This window comes from Denticeps clupeoides, chromosome 2 (assembly GCF_900700375.1).
Source record: "Denticeps clupeoides chromosome 2, fDenClu1.1, whole genome shotgun sequence".
Lineage (NCBI taxonomy): Eukaryota > Metazoa > Chordata > Actinopteri > Clupeiformes > Denticipitidae > Denticeps > Denticeps clupeoides.
In genome coordinates, this window is record NC_041708.1 from 8,605,737 (window position 1) to 8,629,045 (window position 23,309).

The 23,309-nt window shown below is 43.5% G+C and overlaps 2 protein-coding genes across 3 annotated transcripts; one reads left to right on the plus strand and one right to left on the minus strand.

The window, feature by feature from the left end:
* Positions 1–678: 678 nt before the first annotated feature.
* On the minus strand, positions 679–8,721 carry LOC114768187 (transcription factor COE3-like). The gene is made up of 15 exons (XM_028960347.1): positions 8,419–8,721; positions 7,592–7,748; positions 7,417–7,480; positions 6,946–7,001; positions 6,677–6,750; positions 5,959–6,027; positions 5,003–5,084; positions 4,796–4,913; positions 4,007–4,152; positions 3,258–3,384; positions 2,561–2,649; positions 1,979–2,044; positions 1,758–1,908; positions 1,279–1,431; positions 679–898 (listed from the first exon to the last, which is right to left on the minus strand). Exons 1-15 carry the CDS (start codon positions 8,556–8,558, stop codon positions 777–779), a joined length of 1,614 nt encoding a protein of 537 aa, XP_028816180.1. The 5' UTR covers positions 8,559–8,721; the 3' UTR covers positions 679–776.
* A 3,953-nt stretch (positions 8,722–12,674) lies between these two features.
* LOC114772666 (serine/threonine-protein phosphatase 2A 55 kDa regulatory subunit B delta isoform-like) lies at positions 12,675–23,293 on the plus strand. Of its 2 annotated transcripts, XM_028965515.1 has the most exons (9): positions 12,675–13,048; positions 14,667–14,764; positions 16,810–16,975; positions 17,180–17,292; positions 19,481–19,658; positions 19,799–19,963; positions 21,161–21,330; positions 21,407–21,498; positions 22,004–23,293. In XM_028965515.1, the coding sequence occupies exons 1-9, from the start codon at positions 13,042–13,044 to the stop codon at positions 22,281–22,283; spliced, it is 1,269 nt and encodes a 422-aa protein (XP_028821348.1). In that variant the 5' UTR covers positions 12,675–13,041; the 3' UTR covers positions 22,284–23,293. The 2 variants fall into 2 exon arrangements, with proteins under 2 accessions (XP_028821348.1, XP_028821349.1); XM_028965516.1 differs by lacking the exon at positions 21,407–21,498 and having other exon boundaries at positions 21,161–21,402; positions 22,004–22,230.
* The last annotated feature ends 16 nt before the right edge of the window (positions 23,294–23,309 follow it).

A 23,309-nucleotide genomic window follows, 5' to 3' on the forward strand; every position in this document is an offset into this window, starting at 1 on the left:
CACTGTTTACTTCTTTCAAGTCATTCTTTATTATTTCATAATGTCATTTTTTTTGCAGGAAAACCTCAGCTCCATAAACTGAGTTCAATGCAACAACACAGAAAGGGAGAGACAGTGTATGCATGAGAGACATGAGAGTTTGTATATAAAATAAATCATTCTGCGTGTGAATATCCATCCTGAGCATTTTTTGCACTTGGATTTACATCACCAACCCTGAGAGCACTGTTAGGGAAACAAAGTAGTGGCAGAAGGGGCAGAGAGAGAGAGCAAGAGGTGCAGGTCCGTCAATTCAACGGAAGTCTGTAAAGTTAATAGACATCAGTCTACACTGTAACCATCTTCAGACCATGGCTGCTACCAAGCCAAAATGCAGATTATCAATGCTGACAAACTAGCGAATGTGACTTTAGCGAGGGCTCCCCACACGACTGGTCTTATATATTATGGCACTGTGAAAAATATCCTGCTTAAAGGTGCAGTCTGTAGCCTCCATTGTGTATTAGACTATAAAGTGGTTGGATTACAGGGGGATGTTTCCATATTCATATCAGAGGCACCTTTATTATGTCTAGAAATTCAATTTCATTTGACCACAAACTCACCCAAAATCTTAACTTCCATAATTGCTCGCAATTCTGTATTTAAAAAGGAGGCATGGTTTGCTGAGGCCCAGTTTTGACAATCTTGAAACACTGCCCCTGTGTTTTATCATTCTGGGCTACTGTAGAAAATGTAATTAACTATTTTATCGTCCGTTTTTGATAATACATCCCCTAAATTCCTATCAATGCTTCCAAAAAACACGGTGGCTCACCTGGCAGGCCACCGTTGTTGGAGCAAGAGGGCGGAGAGGCGGCTTGCGACCTGACCACTGCAAAGGCGCTCTTCTGTTTCACTAGGGAGAAACAGAGCTACTGTTCATACCTTCATCTTCAGACCACACTAGTACACCACATCTGATTGACAATTTTTGGTGGTGATGGGGCAAGTTTACCCCAAACCCAGCAAACAGTCGACAGTTTATCCCATTAGTAACTATGCAGAATGTACTAATTCTTGCTTTCTATGAAAACACAGGTTCTCTCCATGTTGTGCTCTATAGATTCCGAGACGTGCATAATACTAAAGCGACGTTCTCCAAATGTCCAGCAGTAAGATACGTGTTAACGTTAATTGATGGAAAAGTGTGTTGATTAGTCCTGCAACATGGAGAGCTTCTCTTCTCGTTTGCATAGCTGCACTTTGCTTATTGGATGTACTGCTAGTGGTACTCACGGCTGTATGGCACATTAGTGGACAGGTTGAGGAAGCCGGGCGCCGGGGCCCCAGTGAGGTGTGGAGTGACGTTGCTGCTCATACCGTCCATACCGTTGCTCACAGAGACGGAGCTGTAGGTGGTCTGCTGAGGTGCGCTGCATGAAACGAACACTGTGCCAGGAACAAGAGGAAGGGATAAAGGGCATTAAGTAATGTCACAAATGGAATTACATTTAGTTTAATCAGAGGCCAGAGATGTTGAGCTCTGATCCAGAAGTTACTAAAAATGAAAAAAAAAAGACTACTACATACGTGCAGATATAGGAAACAGATTTGAGACCGTGTTCACAGAAGGATTTCCATGAAGTACACTAATGTAGTTCAACAGTACTATCACTAAAAACGACCTACACTTCTGTTTCTTTTGTGCACATGTGTGGTAATGGAAGTCACATTTTTATAGTTTCACAAGGTAGTTTGCAGTTTGCAGATCGTACCCTGGTCAGCTCCATGCGACGCCTCAGACGAACTGAAGGAGTTCATCCCCATCATGTTTTGTGCTGGGCTATGGGTGAGGGGCAGGATGTGGGCATGGCTTCTTGGATAGAGACACTCGGTGACTTCCGATGCACGCTTCAGCACCAGATCCTGCCAAGGGGCAACAACCACATCAGCATCGGCACGTCAGCCTAAAGACTTATTTAAACTCATCGTTTACCTGATTACTGTGTGGCATTCCGTACAGAGCTTCCACAAGGTCAGCAGCACGCTTTAACAGAACTTCCTACAAATGCACAGTGTTATTATCATTCATGTGCCTGGTCTCCACGCAATCTAAAATGGCTCTGGCAGTAAAAAAAAAACAAAAAAAAAACTGTCACATCCCATCATCTGTAACAAAACGCTCACACTCAGAACAGCAGGACAATTGAATTCTTGTAATTTGACAAGTACAGCTGCAGAATATCTCAGAAAAGTGGCTACAATTTCGATTGAAATAGTTTTCCGGGCACGAAACATGCTCTTTTACCCGTCACTACACTTTATCCAATTAGCACAATTAGATAAGACATTTCTGAGGCATGGGCGGACTTGCACAGATGTTGGTGTTCATCAGATGCTGAAGGTATTTAGGATGTAGCAAGTTTTGTGAAATTTTCTGGGATTGCACGTACAGCTGCAGTTTCAGCAAAATTTCAGCAGTGCAAACAATTTTAACAGAATTACTTAGTAACTAGTTACTAACATAGTAACTTGAACTATGGTTGGCAACCCTAACCCACGTTAAATGCTCTCTGACCTTTGCCAGGCGCTCAGGGTCACCTGGGTGACGGGGTACGACCTTCTGTAACCTTTGGAAGCCGTAATCAATGGTCGGCTCATTCAGTGCTACAAGAAAAGAGAAACCATTCAAGAGTGGAAAAATCTGCTTGGTTCTTCCAAAAAAAAAAAAAAAAAAAAAAAACCATTTGTTCTTCCTCTGCTTTTACTGGGAACACCAAAAAGTGAACAAGACAGTTCTGTCGGCTTTCTTCGCCTAATCTCTACTCCCAGAGTGACTGCCTCACACCGTCAGTTTACAGGCTTATTTGTCCATTACCGTTACAAGGTGAGTTATAGAAGCGGCGGAACATACCGCTGGCGTTTTTAGTTCCTACTTGGCGGAATTAAGCGCACGGAGGCGCGCATCGCGGAGAGACGGCGAAAGCGGGAGAGCTAAGGCGTAGTTAAGAAGTGAAAGAAATTCAGCCTTGTTTTGTATAAGCAGCCTTCGAGGTAGGTTGGCTTGAAATGCCGTTTGTATGTTGTGCATTATGATTCTTTCTTTGTTATAACCTCAAAAATGAACCCCGTTTTTAATCGACTACCTCAGTTTGCACGTTTTACTGACGGGAGCTGCAGCCAGACACAGCTAATACCCAAACCAGACTTTTCCCGTTCACTTGTGTCAAATTCCCATAAATCTCTGAATATCATGTATGTAGTATGAGGTGTACCTGTATAGATAAAGTGCCCCGGTGTTCCCTTGCAGAACTGCTTGGATTTAAAACTCAGCGTGACCTCCACCATGCCGGGAATGTGGCGCGGCGGCGTTTGCACTCTCAGTGCATTTGGTGTGATCAGCTGTCCGGAAACAAGAATGACGTGTACATGTTACTTTTCGTTCATTTTATACACACATATATTTCGTTCATTTTATATACACACAGGGCTTTTTTTTTTTAATGATATTTATCAGACAGCCTTATCCAATTAGCACTCAGGGTTAAGCGTCTTGCTCAGGGACACAATGGTAATACGTCGGGTTTGACCCTGTGATTTTGTGGTCATTTGGTTCATAGGCGAGTGTCAACATGCTCACTCACTCACTTTCCAGCCAGTTCTTCCCTAAACATGGTTGCGGATGACATTAAGTGCAGGACAGGGACTCACCCAAGGCGATTTGGCAATTTACAGTTTCCAATACGATTCATGCATTTGGACGGTGTGAGGACCCTAGAGAACCTGGAGGAAACCCACACCAACACGGGGAGAGCGTGCAAACTCTGCGCAGACAAAGCCAGAGCATGGATTCCAACTCACTGCTCTGGAAGTGTGACGTTAACTGCTGCGCCTCCATGTGTTTTTGGACCAAATTGGTATGTCTTTTGGTATATCGCATTTGACATATCAATCGAGATCAACCGTACTCCTCTGTGAGTGCACGTCTTTTTCTGCCTGTGTGTGAGCAGCGTTTGTGCCTTACCTCACTCCACACCAGCGTTGAGCCGAACAGCACCTGCAGGCCGTCGAAGAAGTGTTCTCCGACGATGATGAGAGAGGCTCCGCCTGTGGTCCAGCCCTCACCTGGGCTGATGGCCTTTATACATGGAGTCACCGCTACACACACACACACACACACACACACACACAACCACACACAGCATTAAGTGACGTACTTACTTACTAAATTCCCATTCCATGCAGTTACTGCATTAATAACATTTATCATGAATAATAAACAGGGGCCGTCCATGGTGCAGGTCCCTGGAGTGCTGAAGCGTTGAACAATGTGCTGAGTGAGAGGAAGAGTAACAAAATGTGATTTAAATCCATCACCCTTGGTGGGCAGTGGGCGGCCATGACAGGCAGCCGGGGAGAAGTGAAAGTGAAGTGATTGTCACACGTGATACACAGCAGCACAGCACACAGTGAAATTTGTCCTCTGCATTTAACCCATCACCCTGAGTGAGCAGTGGGCAGCCATGACAGGCGCCCGGGGAGCAGTGTGTGGGGACGGTGCTTTGCTCAGTGGCACCTCAGTGGTACCTTGGCAGATCGGGATTCGAACCAGCAACCTTCTGATTATGGGTCCGCTTCCTTAACCACTAGGCCACCACTGCCCCGTAGTGTGTGGGGACGGGGCTTTGCTCAGTGGCACCTTGGTGGTTGGGGATTCAAACCCGCAGCCTTCCGATTACGGTACCGCTTCCTTTCCCACTAGGCCACCACTGCCCAGAAAAGAGAAGTACAAAGTAAAGGAATGAGCACGTGCCTGCAGTGGGCTCCGTATGGTGCGTGCGGCGGCCATGTTTGGAGTTGTTGTGGACGAACATGTTGTCGGACACGGCTAAGACGTGGTTGTCCACAGACACCGTTGTAGAGACCACAACCTGCAAAGCCCCACAAGCATTAATTATCACACTGTATGTTTGTTTGGGGTGAGTTCGCATTGGTGGGTGTTTCGAGTGAATGGCGTCACCTGGAACCGGCGCATGTCCCGCGGGTTCCCTGCATTTTTCAAGCAGTTCTGATTACATTTAAGGAAGAACTTCAAGAAGAATCTATGGAGAGAACAGAGGGGGAGAAAAAATCATACAGATTCCTACCGGCATCATACACGAAGAGCATTCTGTAAAATATTGATCATTGTCATTAAATATATTTTAATTCTATACTAACTAAACATTAGACGTCTTATGGACATTCAGATCATGTCTATACTGCGTCCGTCTGTTCAAGACCAATTCTGGATTTTTACACAACGTGCAAACTATGACCTCTATTTTGACGTCTAACTTTGACCCCACTTGGACGTCAATATGCAGTCAAACCTGGACTTGGTAACTTTTTTTTACGTCTTCCAAACGTCCAGTATTTACATCCGTAGGACATCTGTATAGGGGCTCATTCTAGTCCAAATGAGGTAGTCAATCCAACACGTCATCTGGCATCACAGTCTGCAAAAGATGACCTGACATAGACGTCGCTTCAGTGCGTCTTTGCACATGGGGGTAGAGCCCAGTCATAACTTGCTCTATTTTTCCTATTAATATATAGAATTTTTTCCAGTTGGACCCAAATATGACAACCCGTATTTTCAAGACATTCGATACAAAATAGGATGTCTGGGACCATTTGACATGTTACCACATATGCTAAGGAAAATATATTTTACTATGTTATTAATGTATTATAAAGGAAATATGACTTTTTTTTTTTATTTTGATCTCAAATAAATGTCTATTATTTAATGACAGACAGAAAACTTACAGATAATTGCATTTACGCTTAAATAATTTGTGAACTAAAATATCACAGTATTGTGGCTTTCCTTACTATGATCATGGTGATTTTTATAATAATGTTGTATGTTGTAAAAATAAATATCCAAGTTATGAGCATATCCAATACAAGAGACGGATGTGCAACCCTTACCTGTCAATGATGACAGGATCGGAAGGAGTCTCGTTTCTGTTCCCGCAACTCTTCTTGTCACAGCAGCGGCTGAAACATCAAATCAACAAACCGAGCGATGTTCAGGTTCACAGTGTTGGCTTCACCAGCCTCCCTCGTGCGCGTGTGGGCTGCGGGCTGGGTGTTCGGGGGATGGACGAGGGAAAGCTGCGTTGCGGCGAGGCCTTGGGATTAAGGCGCTTGCCGTTTACGCCGGACGGCGCCATATTGGCTGTCGGAACGGCCCGCCCACACGCGGGGGCCGCTCGACCCTCACAGATGTGATGTGTCTGCGGTAATTACCAAGCTGCCATGGGGAGATTGTTCCGCCCATGTAGACGCGTGAAGTTATTTCCGCGCGAGATGCAGAGGGTCTCCGTCCAAACGAAAGGCGAATGAATTTCAAGACACTACAAAGTATTTCTGATGTCTGCTTGTAATAACTGGCCATCAGGGATGGACATTCTTGGATTGTGAATTGCAAGCCCGGGCGGGAGCGTGACTGAACTGGCTGGATTTTCAGTTTCTGATCTGGGAATGCCAATCACAGCCGACCATTCAAACATCAGACTGCAGAAGACTTAAAGACGCCTATTCCAGTGGATTTCCGGCCCCGACTGGAAGCATTTAAAACAAAAGGATGGATGTCATATGATATGTTTGTAATTTCAAAATTGTAATTTTCAGGTTAAACTTTCACCTGCACATGATGTCGTGCGTTAGAAGGACTCGCCGCATTTCTGGGTTCTTGTCTTGACCTTCATATATGATGGCCTGGAAGGAAATAAAATTTAAAAAATGATCACAGGCCAAATCTCACCCCTCCAAACTTCATCCTGTTTCAGCTGTTGACGTTAACCGGTATTGTGTAACAGTACGTACGAAGGTAGCTGTTTAGAATTAATATTATTTTGTAACATAATTTTTTTTTCAACAGAGATATGTATTACAGTCTGTAAAACCGCTGACCTCCTTGGTGGCCGAGTCGATGAGCCTTATATAGAGATCTTGCTCCACTCGGACCCCTGAAACACAGGATACTTGTGGAATAAGCGGCAGAACACCTCCTTCGTTGTGAATGGGAGTATTTTCCCTAAAGTTCAAACTTAAAAAGACAAAATGTAGAATTATATGATTTTTTTTCAATTTATGACAAATGAAGCGCCACCCTTCAACACTAAGTGTAGTAACAGTTACATACTATTACCAGTATGTATATTACCAGAAGGCCCAGGTTCAAACCACGCTTTCTACCCTTGTGTCCCTGAGCAAGACACTTGACCCCGAGTGTCTCCAGGGGGGGGGGACTGTCCCTGTAACTACTGATGGTAAGTGGCTCTGGATAAGGCCGTCTGATAAATGCTGTAAATGTAAATGGAACCGAACGAGGTGCCTGGATGAGCGAGGGATGTAGTGATAATGGATGAATAACCGACTCACCCGTGCTGTAGAGGAGGTGAAGTTCGTAGCGGATGCCGTTGTTCCTCTTTTCGCCATTTGGTTCCTGTGGCGAACACACGCGAGACGTTGATTCATTCCGAAAGTGACGAGGAGGGAGAGAGACAGTGAGAGAAAAATGAAAAGGAAGAAGAAGAAGATACGACCGGGCCCCTACTCGCTCTTTCTCCACAAACTCCACGGACGCGCTGCGCTCCACCTCCACCGGCTGGCCCTGGCGGTCGTACAGGGCGAGGACGAAGTGGAAGAAGTTGGACTTGCGGAGGTTGGGGGGCGGCTGCTTCTCGAAATGCGCCCGCGACAACGCCAGGCCGCTGAAACGGAGAGTCGCAGGTTCAAGAGCGCCCTTTGTGTGGGAATCCAGGCTTTAGTCTAGTTGTGTACTGAAATGTTGCAGAACGGTACTGGAACGTTGCAGAGACGTTGCGAAAAGCAGATTTAGAGCATTCTCCTTTTACATTCTCCTTGTAAGTCGCTTCGGATAAAAGCGACTGCAAAGTAAAGTAAAGTGGGGCGTTTATCAGACACCCTTATCCAGAGCGACTTGCAATCAGTAGATACAGGGGACAGTCCCCCTGAAGTAAGGGTTAAGTGTCTTGCTCAGGGACACAATGGTATTAAGTGGGATTTGAACCTGGGTCTTCTGGTTCATAGGCGAGTGTGTTACGATTTCTGTTTCTAGTGACCTGGTCGGGCAAAAGCCAATTCATCGATGCGACAACTTTTTGTCATCTCAAAAAAACCGCGTGGGCTATGTTTAGGTGACCAGAAAATAACATGTTTTTGTTATTTTGTAAAAACATTGTTAAGCTGATTAGGATAAAAATATTTTTAAAAAAATTAAACGCATGTCCATACGCGCTTTATCATAAAGAATATTCGAACCTGGTCCCAAATTTGAAGTTGCGGCTTTTAATTGTTCCTGCAGCGACGTGGATCGCGGTGGTGGGACGGACGTGGGTTTTTTTTTTTTTTTTTTTTTACCTTTGCGCCGCGACGTGGGCCTCCAGCACCCCGGCGGGGAGCGGCCAGCGGGGGACCGGCTCTTCCTTCATGGCCGCGCCCTGGAGCCCGAACATGGGACGCGCGCCCGGCTCGGCGGTCCTGCGGTCCAGGCGCTTCATCCGGCGCGAAGGTAGCAGATTCGGACCAAGGTTTTTTTTTTCCACGAGCTCCACGCTTGGAAAAAAAGTTTTTTTTTTAAGTGCAAAAATTGTCACAAAAAAAAATGTCACGACGCTGTCATCGGCCGACCTACTCCTCACGATCCGGAGGACGTCGGTACATGTCGGTTCTCCCGGAGGAGTGCGCGCGCTTCCCGAGAGCCCGACGCTCAAAACCCCGCGGGAGAGCGCGAAGGGGGCGGGGCGTGAACCGCGAAGGGGGCGGGGCGTAACGCACCTTTTATTCTCTACGCTTTCTCAAAATGCTGTCACTTTTTTTTGCTTCTTCAGTTATACACATATCGCTATTGTTTAATAGACATGGCGGGATCAACAAATCGTTGTTATGATGATCATTATGATGTCATATTATGCCATTATAGTCAATATTCCTATAATAAACACCACCATTCAAATGTTTTGAGAGAAAACAATTGTGTGGTGCATTAAAAACATCAAAAGTGGGTGAAAACTCCAGTCCAGACATGACTGTTGTAAATGACTGTTAATGGTGGAATATCTGCACATAGAGAGGAAGTTTATCAGCAAATATTAGTACATTTACATTTACTGCATTTATCAGACACCCTTATCCAGAGCGACTTACAATCAGTAGTTACAGGGACAGTCCCCCCTGGAGCAATTTAGGGTCAAGTGTCAAGTGTTAAGTGAGATTTGAACCTGGGTCAACCTAGCCACTAGGCTACTACCACCCATTAGTCTTGAGTTCCAATGGAATGCTGTGATGTTAACTCAATTCATACTCTTTAAAAGCTAAATTCATTATGAGAAAGCCATTTCAATTGTTTTTGTACAGTTAAAAACAGTTGCACTGATTCAGACTTGGCCAAATTCACACTAATACAGTCTCAAGTGCATCAGCAGATGTTGGTTCATCATCATTATTTCAAACGTTGTCAATTATTATTTCTTATATTTTCTTCTATTGAAACCCATTTTTAGTGTATGTTCTGAGGAAGAACATATCTGCACAACATATTAAACAGTTTCATAGCATGCGCTTCCAAATAATTGTGATTAGACACGTTTGATGAATTATTATCGTTAATTGAAGAATTATTTTGAAGAATTTATTTTAATTCGTTTGATGAATCATTATCGTTAATTGTGGCAGAGAACTGTCCAGCAACAAGAATGGCAGAATAAAAAAATGTGAGTAATGCGAGAAGAGTAAAAAATGTGACAACAAACGCAGTGCCCGCGTGTCCGGTATCTGCATTCAGCCGCCATCTGCCCATCAGCTGCCCGTCACACGACGTCGCCGGGCTCAGCTGGTGCATGCCGGGTAAATTTTCACGTAAAACAACAACAATAAAAGCTTTTTATTCACTTTTCATTCTCAATTTTTCTTCTTCTTCTTCTTCTTTTTGAGAAGGGCTGAATGAAGCGCGGATTAAGGGGGGTGACGGGTTCCCGATCCCGTCGATTTGCATTTAAATAGCGGCACCCAGACTCCCGAGCCCCACACCGGCATCGGGTCCGCGGCACCAGCTGTCCGGGTCCACACCGACAACAACGAGGACAACAGCAGGGCCAATAGTCGAGTAATAAAATAATCTGCACCAAAGTGCGGTCCGTAAGACGTTCTGTGTTATTACAGTTAATGCATCAGTTGTATTCAATTGCTTGTAATCATCATAGTTGTAGTGCAATGCTGGCTGAAAACGGATTGAAACGTTTCTGTAATGTTGTGCTGACAACTTATTATGTTAGCTGTTGTTAAGGTCTCACAAGACCTCATAAGTGGTGATACTGGGCTTAAAAAAGTTTAAAAGCATATCCAAAAAAGATTTTTTTTTTTTGTTAAATAGCACGTCTTTTGTTCAAATAATTCATCCCTGCAGAATATTTAGGTGTTGGAACAGCACATAGTTTAGAAACCTTGTGCAGGGAGTTGCCTAGAAATGTTTCCTGTGCAGGACTACACAGAGTAAAAAGGGTGGTAGGAGCCTAGTGGGTAACACACTCGCCTATTAACCAGAAGACCCGGGTTCGAATCCCACTTACTACCATTGTGTCCCTGAGCAAGACACTTAACCCTAAGTTGCTCCAGGGAGACTGTCCCTGTAACTACTGTAAGTCGCTCTGGATAAGGGCGTCTGATAAATGCTGTAATTGTAAAAATGTATAAATGCTGTAATTGTAAAATGTAAAATGAGTAGAATAGTCTAAAAGTCTTAACAATTACAACAGGCTGAGACAGGACAGTTAACAAAACTAATGCCTGCGTAGAATAATAATTTGGTTTCTGTGCGACACAGCAAACAATAATACGTTGTGCGATACAGATTTTTGTCATGTCCAGAGCGACCTACAATTAGTAGTTACAGGGACAGTCCCCAATGGAGACACTCGGGGTTAAATGGTCATAAGTGGGGTTTGAACCTGTGACTGTGGTCTTTTGGTTTATAGGCTACTACCACCCCAATTTTCTTGAGAATCAGAAAAATAAAAACAATATCATGAAAAATTTGAGTGTCAAAATGATTCGAGGAGGAACAGTGTGAGATCATAGATGTGTGTATGTGTGTGTGTGTGTGTGTGTGTATGTATGTATGGAGCTCAGCATGTTTGGTGCAGCTCAGCTGGCAGTGAAGTCCCATATGATTTGGAAGCTCCTTCCACAGGGCAGGAGGGAGAAAGTGTTGGCCAGGTGAGTACTAACAAATATTAAAAACAATAATATCATAACCATACGTTTGCTGTTTACCTTTTCTTAGACACAAACTAGTCTCTGTAATGTCTTGAGAAGAGGAAAAAAAAACTCCACGCCTTAAAAAAAACGTTGTGCAATTTTTATACCAAAAGACAGAATTCACTTTGTTTCTGAAATATGTAAAACTGTGGTGGAAGGTCACATGTCTGCCGAGTCAACAAACATATTTTACAAGAACACTTTGCCCACAAGATTTAGTGGCAAGGACCAGCCTGGTTTTTAAACTCATGGAGTGAATAGTTGAAAAGAAGCATTTAGCATACGTCTATCATTGTCTTGTAACGTTTTCAACAAAATACATATTTTAATGTTTATGTTTGATATATAATTATATGGACTAAACATATCAATCTAAATTTAGGCTATGGTGTAAAATAATCAAACTGCTCAAAATGGATGTTTTGTAGGTAGATGTATTTAGGTAGGTATTCAAACCTAGTTTTTATACATTTATACATGTTAAAATTGTACTGATTTTTTTTTTGTGAGGTGATTGTCACATGTGATACACAGCAGCACAGCACACGGTGCACACAGTGAAATTTGTCTTCTGCATTTAACCCATCACCCTGAGTGAGCAGTGGGCAGCCATGACAGGCGCCCAGGGAGCAGTGTGTGAGGACGGTGCTTTGCTCAGTGACACCTCAGTGGCACCTTGGCGGATCGGGATTCGAACCGGCAACCTTCTGATTACGGGGCCGCTTCCTTAACCGCAAGGCCACCACTGCCCCAATATTGCACTTGCTTTATGATGTTGATTTGAAATAATCTTGAATTTGCATATACTTAAGGTTCTTTATGATCCCATTATCCATTATCTACTGAGTAATTTTGTGAAGGTTTTCATTAATGAAAAGTAGGCTAATGACATATTGTAATTCATAGTGCACACTGCCATCTAGCGTTCGGTGCGTAATCCACACACAACTGTACCGTAGCGGAACTCGGAATTCGGTTCATTTATTCCGGTGGCAGATTATTATAAATTCGATTTGGGCTGGAGTAAAAAAACATTTGCTCAGGTGATACTCTGAGGTACGTACTGAGTGTATGGTGTCATACAGATGGACTGAGCTGAATGTTAACTACTGTAAAATACAAAACCAGTAAGTTATTCATTCAAATAAAATCTACTTTTAATTGTACTTTTAATTTTAAATTGTACTTTTAATTGTAAAAAGTCATTTCAAACTCAACAAACCGTATAAAAATAAACAACAAGATACAGCAGAATAGTAGTAGTAATATAATTATTTGCTTGGACACTAGAATGTCTTTTTCCTTTGAGCATAGCCACTTTTTTTTTTTTAAGAAAAGCGACGCTCAGAGTCCGTGACGTCATTACGCTGCGTCCCAAAGTCAATGTTTATTTATTGCTCCTTATCAATTACGCACCCGGCCGTTCCGTAGCAGCCGCGGGCCACACCCGGAACGTTCGCGGAAGGATGAAGGATGTGGGTGCATTTTATTTTTTATTTTTTAACAACTGTAAATCTTCCCGACTCGACAGCTGCGGCCACGCCGATGGATGTTGATCTCTGATTTCGGACTGATGGAGAGAGCAGTGCAGGGGACCCCGGCTACACCAGACGCGCGTTTCTGTACTATGAGGGCGGTTTGGGGGAGCGGCAGCGTGTCATTGCGTCCTATGCGGTACCCCTCTTCTCCCGCATCTTCATCACGGACACGGATGCCCCGCAGGCTGAGATGGCAGGCAAGTTCGTTCAATGGTTTCAAACTTCAGAAGCCCAAATACATTTACATTTACATTTACAGCATTTATCAGACGCCCTTATCCAGAGCGACTTACAATCAGTATTTACAGGGACAGTCTCCCTGGAGCAACTTAGGGTTAAGTGTCTTGCTCAGGGACACAATGGTAGTAAGTGCGATTCGAACCCGGGTCTTCTGGTTCATAGGCGAGTGTGTTACCCACTAGGCTACTACCACCCAAATAGTCGAAAGAGTCTTCCTGTTCTTTATTTTTGCACGAATTAATATGCTGATGCATTTTCCCTGGCAGCGAATATCGCCATTAGGACGAAAATTCACGTTTCATGCTGTAAACCTGAGACAAAAGTAAACTCACATTTATTAAAAATATATAAATAAATGCGTGGTCTGCTATGGTTGATTACTTTGCATGACCTCGAAATTGTTCACATCATCACCTAAATGTAATATTAGATGAAAGATGAAAAATACAGAGCCGGCCTTTTTGCTGAATTTATGGCCGATGTGGTGCGTCACGTTAATGATTTCTCCATTATGAGCATCTGCTGCCATTATAGTACATTTCCACAGACGCCAGTTTTACAATCACACGAAAGCAATATGCCACAAGATATGTGCACAATGTCTGCATTGGTAAAAAAATATTTTTTATCCAAAAAGTGTAAAGGACATGTTTTTGTCTGTGTAGTTATTCTGTATATAAATACTGTATATGAATGCATCCCATGAAGTGACTTTTGATGATGACAATAGCTGCTATTCAAATATGTTGAATTTAAAGAGCAAGAGCAATGGCATCAGCAGTCTCTGAGGCTACAAAATACGATATGAGCAGCAAATTTTCAATAGTATGCCTGAAGAGGCAGAAAAGCGCAGGTCCTGTGAAGCAAAATTGGACGAGGAAAAATCTCACAATGCTGCACAATGAGAAACCTATGCAGGGAGCTTCAGGAGAGATTATGTCTAACATGGGAGAGGAACATGAGAAAACTCTGACCCTAATGCAGGCAAATGTTAAGCTTGACCTGTTGAAAGAGCATGAAGCGATGAACATGGAACGTTTCTTGAAATTTAAGAGAAATCAAGGGTTTGCATTTGCAAAATTAAGAGAAATCAAGAGAAAAATGCATTCAAGAATTAAATGAGTACCACTGCAAGGCCTACGCAGACTTGCAGGTCTATAGTTAGATTGGAATGAAAAATATTCTGGAAGCCTTTGATCAGCAGAAGTCTCTTAGATTGAAATCAATGAAACAATTGGGCCCACTAATTGAAGCAGTAAAGTAGTACAGGCAGCTTTTTAGAAAATCTGATTGGAACCATATGCACATGTATGCTTATAATGTGATACATGTAATTGCCAGATCAACATTTATGTTACATTCTTTGGGGAGAAACGTGAAAACATGAATTTATTATTATTGACCTGGCACTCTACCCACCAAAAGGTGGTGCTAAGGCAGTTCAAAAGTGTCTGGGTCATGTTACTGTAGGGGCATATGACTTCTCAACAATTGTTCATTCTTGTCATTTATGCGCATGTCTCTTAGCAAGTCTGCACATTGGTATACTTACTACTGAAAATGTGCATGTTGCAGCGGACATCATCTCGGCTGTGGAGTTCAGTGTTTCTGGTGAGCTGCTGGCCACAGGAGACAAGGGAGGCAGAGTCGTCATCTTTCAAAGAGAACCGGAGGTCAGTACGGATTAGCATTGATTTATTTCCAGCGTTGTCCGAACACATGGCACCACAGAACTGGAATAAAACCCTGTCTGATGCCAATATTCTAATGAGTAATGCACTTGCACAGCAATTATAGTGTAACATTTATAATTACTAGTAATAACATATTAATAGAACAATTTTAACATAATAGGTTAGACCAGGGCTGGGCAAACTACGGCCTACGGGCCACGTCCGGCCGGTTGGTCTTTTTAATCCGGCCCTCTGAAGATTGGTATAGAATTGCCAAAATAAAGCCGGCACTCATTTAAAAACGTCCTGTAACGCCTGCCCCCTCTGCCAGGAGGCGCATTAGGTGCAGATGGAGCTGAAGATCTTTTTTCCGCTGACTTGAGCGGCAAATGAGCGGTCAGGCGATGCGTTTCGATCTGATCTGAAGGCTGATCAGCAACACAGTTCCCACTAAAAGCGAATGTAAATATTAACACTGTAAGGCCTTTTTTATGTTTATGTCTGATATGGCTGCTTCTGGTGCTGGCCCGTCCCTTCTGACCAATTTTAAAAGTCAATGTGGCCCCTGAGCTTATAAACTTGCCCACCCCTGGGTTAGATAACCCTCTGCAAATATTTGTTACAAAGTTACACAGAACACATTAACAATTTTCTCTTTATTATGGAAAGATTTTTAATGGTGTATGGTACAGACCCCCATTTTCTGAACAGATTACCTGGTGTGACATCATTCTTACTTAAGTATGCTTAAAGTCACGTCTCCCTTCGGCTGCTCCCGTCAGGAGTCGTCACTGTGGACAAAGATCTGGCAAAAGTTGTAAGCCAGATGCACTTCCTGATCAACCCTCCCCATTTACCCGGCCGTGGGACTGACACCAAAAAGCCACATGGTCACATGTGTCCCCAATGGCTGGGTTTAAGTATGCTTAAAGTATTTGGCATAATGTACCAGATGTGTTCCAACTTAAAATGTACATTTTTGAACACACTTATCCAGAGCGACTTACAATCAGTAGGAAGAGGGACAGTCCCCCGGAAGATGTTCAGCGTTAAGTGTCTTGCTCAGGGACTCAATGGTACTAAGTGGGGTTTGAGCCTTTGACTTTGTGGCCTTCTAAATCACATGGTAAGTATGAAATCAATACAAAAAAGGTCCCAATCATTTTTCTAGATGCCGCAAACAATCGGAAAACAGCTTCATCTAAGAAAATGACTTTACCCCAGTCCTCAGTAGTCCAATCCCTGTACTTTTTTGCAAAATATCAATCTGTCTTCCATGTTTTTCTTGGAGAAAAGTGGCTTCTTTGCTGCCCTTCTTGGCACCAGGCCGTCCTCCAAAAGTCTTCACCTCACTGTGTGTGCAGATGCACTCACGCCTGCCTGCTGCCATTCCTGAGCAAGTTCTGAACTGGTGGCACCCTGATCCCGCAGCTGAATCATCTTTAGGAGACGGTCCTGGCGCTTGCTGGACTTTCATGAGAACCCTGAAGCCTGCTTCACAACACTTGAAGTTCTCTCCTTGAAGTTTTTGATGATCTGATTAATGGTTGATTTAGGAGCAGTCTTAGTAGCAACAATATCCTTTCCTGTGAAGCCCTTTTTATGCAACACGATGGTGACCGCATGTGTTTCCTTGCAGGTAACCATACTTAACAGAGGAAGAACAATGATATCAAGCATCACTCTCCTTTTAAAGCATCCAGTCTGCTATTCTAACTCAATCAGCATGACAGAATGATCTCCAGCCTTGTGCTTCTCAACACTCTCAATTGTGTCACTGACATGATCTTAACAGGCCCTTTTGTGGGATTAAGTTCATTTTCAGTGCAAAGAGGTACTTTGCAAGTCATTCTTCATAACATTCTGGGGTATTTGCTAATAACCATAATAAAGATGGAAGCAGAAACTTTGTGAAAACCAGTATTTGTGTCATTCTCAAAACTTGTGGCCAGTCCTCCGAGTCCTTTATCAACCAGGCAATGGTGTAACAATGTTAAATACATTTAATGGCATTAAAAACTTTTTTCCCCCTTTCTTTTTGCCAGCGTAAAAGACGACCATATCTCAGGGGGGAGTATAACGTATACAGCACCTTCCAAAGCCACGAGCCAGAATTTGACTTCTTGAAGAGTCTGGAGATTGAGGAGAGGATTAATAAAATTCGGTGGCTGCCACACCAGAACCCAGCTCATTTTCTGCTCTCCACAAATGGTACATGTCTCATGCTGCGTGTATTTCCATTCGCACCTGTCATATGTCCTTTGGCACAGTAAAATCTGTATGCTGGTCCTATTCTTATTGTTACGGAACACAATCAGGGAAATGGAGTGGCGGGGAGGGCAAAAAGTCACATATCGCGAGTGCAGAATTGTGTAGATTTTTTGTGTTTCACCTCCTCGTGGTTCCTTCATGCAGATAAGACTGTCAAGCTGTGGAAGATAAGCGAAAGGGACAAAAGAGCTGAGGGCTATAATCTGAAAGAGGAGGACGGTCGAGTCCGAGAGCCTTTCAGAATCACCTCGCTCAGGGTAAGAGCCCGTTAACTTTTATGATTGACTCTTTGACCAGGGACAAGCATCCATATTCCACATCAGGCCATTTATTTATCATGAGCAAATAAAATTTTGTCAACATTAGAAGGGCGATCATCACACTTAAATCACAACCTTAAGATTTCAACATAATTTATTTTATAGTCTTGCTGTCTGCTGCGAATCTGAGCTCTTAAAACACAGGTTGTGCTTTTTGTACTCTACAGCAATGTTAGGAAAAGATCTTTGCTATCTCATGAAGTTCTGAGGTGACCTTTTCCCTTTAAAGAGCAAGTCTAAATATGTCTACAAAAGCTAAATCAAAAAAAGTGCTTGGGATGGAAAATCCATAAGAATTCCATACATTATGTAATTCCATACATTATGTAAGTATAACACCCATAGTGCAGAATTCTTAGCGATAACATCATGACGATGGTATTTTTCCAGTGTCATTTCATTACATTGTAGGTCAGCAATGTACCTTCATTACAGGGAGTGCTGAATTATTAGGCAAATGAGTATTTTGTCCACATCATCCTCTTCATGCATGTTGCCTTACTCCAAGCTGTATAGGCTCGAAAGCCTACTACCAATTAAGCATATTAGGTGATGTGCATCTCTGTAATGAGAAGGGGTGTGGTCTAATGACATCAACACCCTATATCAGGTGTGCATAATTATTAGGCAACTTCCTTTCTTTTGGCAAAATGGGTCAAAAGAAGGACTTGACAGGCTCAGAAAAGTAAAAAATAGTGAGATCTTGCAGAGGGATGCAGCACTCTTAAAATTGCAACGCTTCTGAAGCATGATCATCGAACAATCAAGCGTTTCATTCAAAATAGTCAACAGGGTCGCAAGAAGCGCATGGAAAAACCAAGGCGCAAAATAACTGCCCATGAACTGAGAAGTCAAGCGTGCAGCTGCCAAGATGCCACTTGCCACCAGTTTGGCCATATTTCAGAGCTGCAACATCACTGGAGTGCCCAAAAGCACAAGGTGTGCAATACTCAGAGACATGGCCAAGGTAAGAAAGGCTGAAAGACGACCACCACTGAACAAGACACACAAGCTGAAACATCATGACTGGGCCAAGAAATATCTCAAGACTGATTTTTCTAAGGTTTTATGGACTGATGAAATGAGAGTGAGTGTTGATGGGCCAGATGGATGGGCCCGTGACTGGATTGGTAAAGGGCAGAGAGCTCCAGTCCGACAAGGTGGAGGTGGAGTACTGGTTTGGGCTGGTATCATCAAAGATGAGCTTGTGGGGCCTTTTCGGGTTGAGGATGGAGTCAAGCTCAACTCCCAGTCCTACTGCCAGTTTCTGGAAGACACCTTCAAGCAGTGGTACAGGAAGAAGTCTGACCTTCAAGAAAAACATGATTTTCATGCAGGACAATGCTCCATCACACGCGTCCAAGTACTCCACAGCGTGGCTGGCAAGAAAGGGTATTAAAGAAGAAAAACTAATGACATGGCCTCCTTGTTCACCTGATCTGAACCCCATTGAGAACCTGTGGTCCATCATCAAATGTGAGATTTACAAGGAGGGAAAACAGTACACCTCTCTGAACAGTGTCTGGGAGGCTGTGGTTGCTGCTGCACGCAATGTTGATGGTGAACAGATCAAAGCACTGACAGAATCCATGGATGGCAGGCTTTTGAGTGTCCTTGCAAAGAAAGGTGGCTATATTGGTCGCTGATTTGTTTTTGAATGTCAGAAATGTAGATTTGTGAATGTGGAGATGTTATATTGGTTTCACTGGTAAAAATAAATAATTGAAATGGGTATATATTTGTTTTTTGTTAAGTTGCCTAATAATTATGCACAGTAATAGTCACCTGCACACACAGATATCCCCCTAAAATAGCTAAAAATAAAAACAAACTAAAAACTACTTCCAAAAACATTCAGCTTTGATATTAATGAGTTTTTGGGGTTAATTGAGAACATGGTTGTTGTTCAATAATAAAATTATTCCTCAAAAATTCAACTTGCCTAATAATTCTGCACTCACTGTAATATGGGTTTGTTAATTAGAACTACCACCCCCATGGGGCAACACCAATCAGAATTCTTGTATCGAATCACTGATTATCTTTATTCATTGACTGCTTTCAAGACCCTTCATTAGTACTCCAGTTCGCAGCTGCAATTATGCATAATTCCGTCTGCTGACAGGTGCCGGTGGTTCTCCCCATGGAGCTGACGGTGGAGGCCAGCCTCCGGCGGACCTTCGCCAACGCTCACACCTACCACATCCACTCCATCTCGGTCAACAGTGACCACGAAACCTACCTGTCCGCCGACGACCTGCGGATCAACTTGTGGCACGTGGAGATCACAGATCGCAGCTTCAGTATCCTCTGTTGTGGTTCCCTCATGAATATACCAACTGGTTCCATGAATCATTTGACTAAATACTAGTGGTGTCATAAAACTTTATATTGATTGTTATATGTATATATTGATTGCTCTCCTGAACGCCGTCTGTGCAAGCCATTGTGGACATAAAGCCAGCGAACATGGAGGAGCTGACGGAGGTGATCACTGCAGCAGAATTCCACCCACAGCAGTGCCACACACTCGCCTACAGCAGCAGCAAGGGCTCCATCCGCCTGTGTGACATGAGGGCTGCTGCGCTGTGCGACAACCATGCCAAATGTGAGCCTGACACACACACACACACACACACACACACACACACACAAACACACACTAAAAACACATGGCAGTATTCTCACGGGCACATTTCAATACAGGGACGGTGCATTTCATATATGTGGAACAGTAACTAGTTTACACACTTTAGCACTTACACATTTACACACTTCAGCCATCAGATCCATCATTAGCCATCATTGGTCCCAGACAATGATGGCTAACAGATTTCATTAACTTTCAAACTTTAAGATGCAACATACTTAGTGTAACATTAAAATAAATACAGTTAATTTGCCATACACCCTGTGTCCCGGGATGTGCTCCAGCAGCCATGACCCTGAGTACAACTGTATAGACTGGCTGATCTGTCATATACACAACTAGTCAAAAGTTTGGAGGCACCTGCTCTGTTATCTACACTTTTTTTCATTTTTAAGACAAATAAACATACACTACTCACAAAAGGTTCGAGATATTGTGAGAGACTTAGTTGATGTCATACGGTGTTGATGTCATGCAGTGTTTGTTTTTGGGATAGGGAGGCAATTGTATTGGGGTGATGAGACACACCTCATTTTGTGTTTTCCATGTAATGGTCTCATTGTGTACTGGCATGCCTTATATTGGGGCCAATACCAAGAGACAACCTTTCTCAATGTGGCATCAGTTTCAACATTTATAAAATGGGTATAAAAAATCTGGTTATATGGGTATAAAAGCAGGTATTGTCAGTAAGTTCAACAGCCATCAACATACAACATCACACAACGGGGCATCGTCACCTGGCCATGGGGCGCCTTTGGGTCGGTGGCAAGCAGTCAGATGTTGCTCATGAACTCGGTGCGTCTCAAAGTGTCATCAGCAGACTACTGGCAGAGTTCATGACAGACCCAGGAGTGGAGCCCCAGGAGTGACAGACCGTAATGTTGACCAGTACCTAAGGACCTATCCACACAGACATCGTTATGCAACTGCCACACAACATCATTTATTTCTTATATAGCCCACATACATACAGTATGTCTCAATGGGCAAATAATGAACTTGCCAATCCCAGCGCAGTGGGATTTTTTTACTAAAAAAATGTACAATGTACAGCTTCACATGTTGCATGGTGCAGTTGTGTGATGGAAACAGGATCAGAATAATGTGGGTTTTTTTTTTTTTGTGTGTGTGTGTGGTTGTTTTTGTATGTAGTCTTTGGGGAGCCAGAAGACCCCGGCAGTCGGTCTTTTTTCTCCGAGATCATCTCATCCATCTCCGACTTGAAGTTTAGCCGGAGTGGTCGCTACATGCTCACCCGCGATTTTCTGTCTGTCAAGGTGTGGGACCTCCACATGGAGGCCAGGCCAGTGGAGACATACCAGGTACCCAGGAATGAGATCATTTTGCACACGTGGTCCACTGTGAAGACAAGAAGCTCTCATCTTCTTATTCTTGTAGGTTCACGAGTATCTGCGGGCTAAACTGTGCTTTCTGTACGAAAACGACTGCATCTTCGATAAATTTGAGTGCTGCTGGAATGGCAGTGATAGGTAGGGGAGCTTTATTTTGTGACAGAATAACAAAAATAAAATACTCCCAATCCTATTTCTTTTCGCATCCATGCATTAAAAGAACAAAGGGATTAGTTACAAACTTATTTGCAAAAAAATAAACAGCATTTGTTGGTTTTTGTTCTTATTCTCCTTGTTTTGCACTGTGGGCTTTATGGAGTCTATATAGCCTACAGGTTTCGGTTGTTTTATTAGCTGTGTTATTGGGATTTTATCACTTTAATGCTTACAATTAAATTGGTAAGCCTCAGCGCAGATGAAATCAAAACACATTATTCTGACCCCCCCCCCTACCAGGCGGGTCATGGACTCCAGGTTGGGATCCACTGCTGTAGACCACACCCACTACCAAACCAAACATGCATATAAATTACTGCCCACTCTAATTTAATCGTGACTGGCAAGCCAGTGAATGCAAAAAAAATGCGCATAGGACCCGCGGAGGGTGGCTGGTTGGTTTAAGTGTCTCTGTCTCTACACTCAGCGCCATTATGAGCGGCTCCTACAACAACTTCTTCCGGCTGTTCGACCGAAACTCCCAGCGCGACATCACCCTGGAGGCGTCACGTGACGCCAACAAGCCGCGCGCCACGCTGAAGCCGCGCCGCGTGAGCATGGGCGGGAAGCGGCAGAGAGACGAGGTGAGCGTGGACAGCCTGGACTACAGTCGTAAAATCTTGCACTCCGCCTGGCACCCCACCGACAACATCATCGCCGTGGCGGCGAGCAACAGCCTCTACATATTCCAGGATGAGGTCAACTGAGTGCATCACAGCGCCATGAAGAGGAGCCTAGAACTTTAGAACGTTGGCATCCCATGACCCTCCTATCACAGGCCGCAGGTGTGGTGGCGTCATTTCTTAACACGGGGAGCGCTTGAGACCACTCAGGGCAGTGACTCCGGCGGCACCCATCTGAACTGAACACTAGTGCAAAACGTTACGGGTCCTGGACGATGAAGGAACGTCAGGAGCTGGATGGACCGCTGCTCCCTGTTTTCGATTGCACGTGGCCTTAAGCGCCTTCAGCCTCGAGACATAATCTGATATGGTCATATTACTATTTCAAGAGATATTCCTCCATGCAGAAGTATAGATTACTGTTAAAACACGTCGGTGGGAATCACCTGCTGGTTGGAGAACTTCATCCACTGCACTCACACATTGAATCTTGTGTGGGTTTGAACGTGTATGGATTGGCCAGTAGGGGGATAGTAAATTAGCAGGGAATTGACCGCAGATAGCTTCACTGGTGCAGATGTCCTCAGGGAAGAGAGAAACTTGTGCATGGGACGTCCTGATGGGGACAGGTTTAAGTCGTCCGGAATGAGAATTGTAAAAAATTTCCTGGGTGGCGACAAAAAAAAAGTGGTTGTTAGTTTCTCTTCTTGAAGACACGGGTAACAACCTAGCAGTTATTCCTTGTTCCGTCTGTTTATGTAAATCTTGAGGACGCCTTATGTCCTCATTGCCGGGATGAAATAAGTGCCCGTAGTCTGTGACTGAAGATGGATTCCACCTTCTCTTCACCTTTGTCAGCATTGTTACTGCATGATGGCTTATTAAAAACTATGGCTATTTGGATTCTATATAGAAATTAAAATTAAATAAGGTGGTCCCAAGAGCTGCTGTGATGTGAGAACAACTGAAAGAGTATTATGGACTGTCGTTATTCTTGTTCCTTATGATAATGGACTCAAAACTTTACCAAAAATGTTATGCTGATGAAAATATTGCTTTTCCTCTGGAAATAAAAAGTACTATATATGAAGAAACTTACTTCTTCCCACT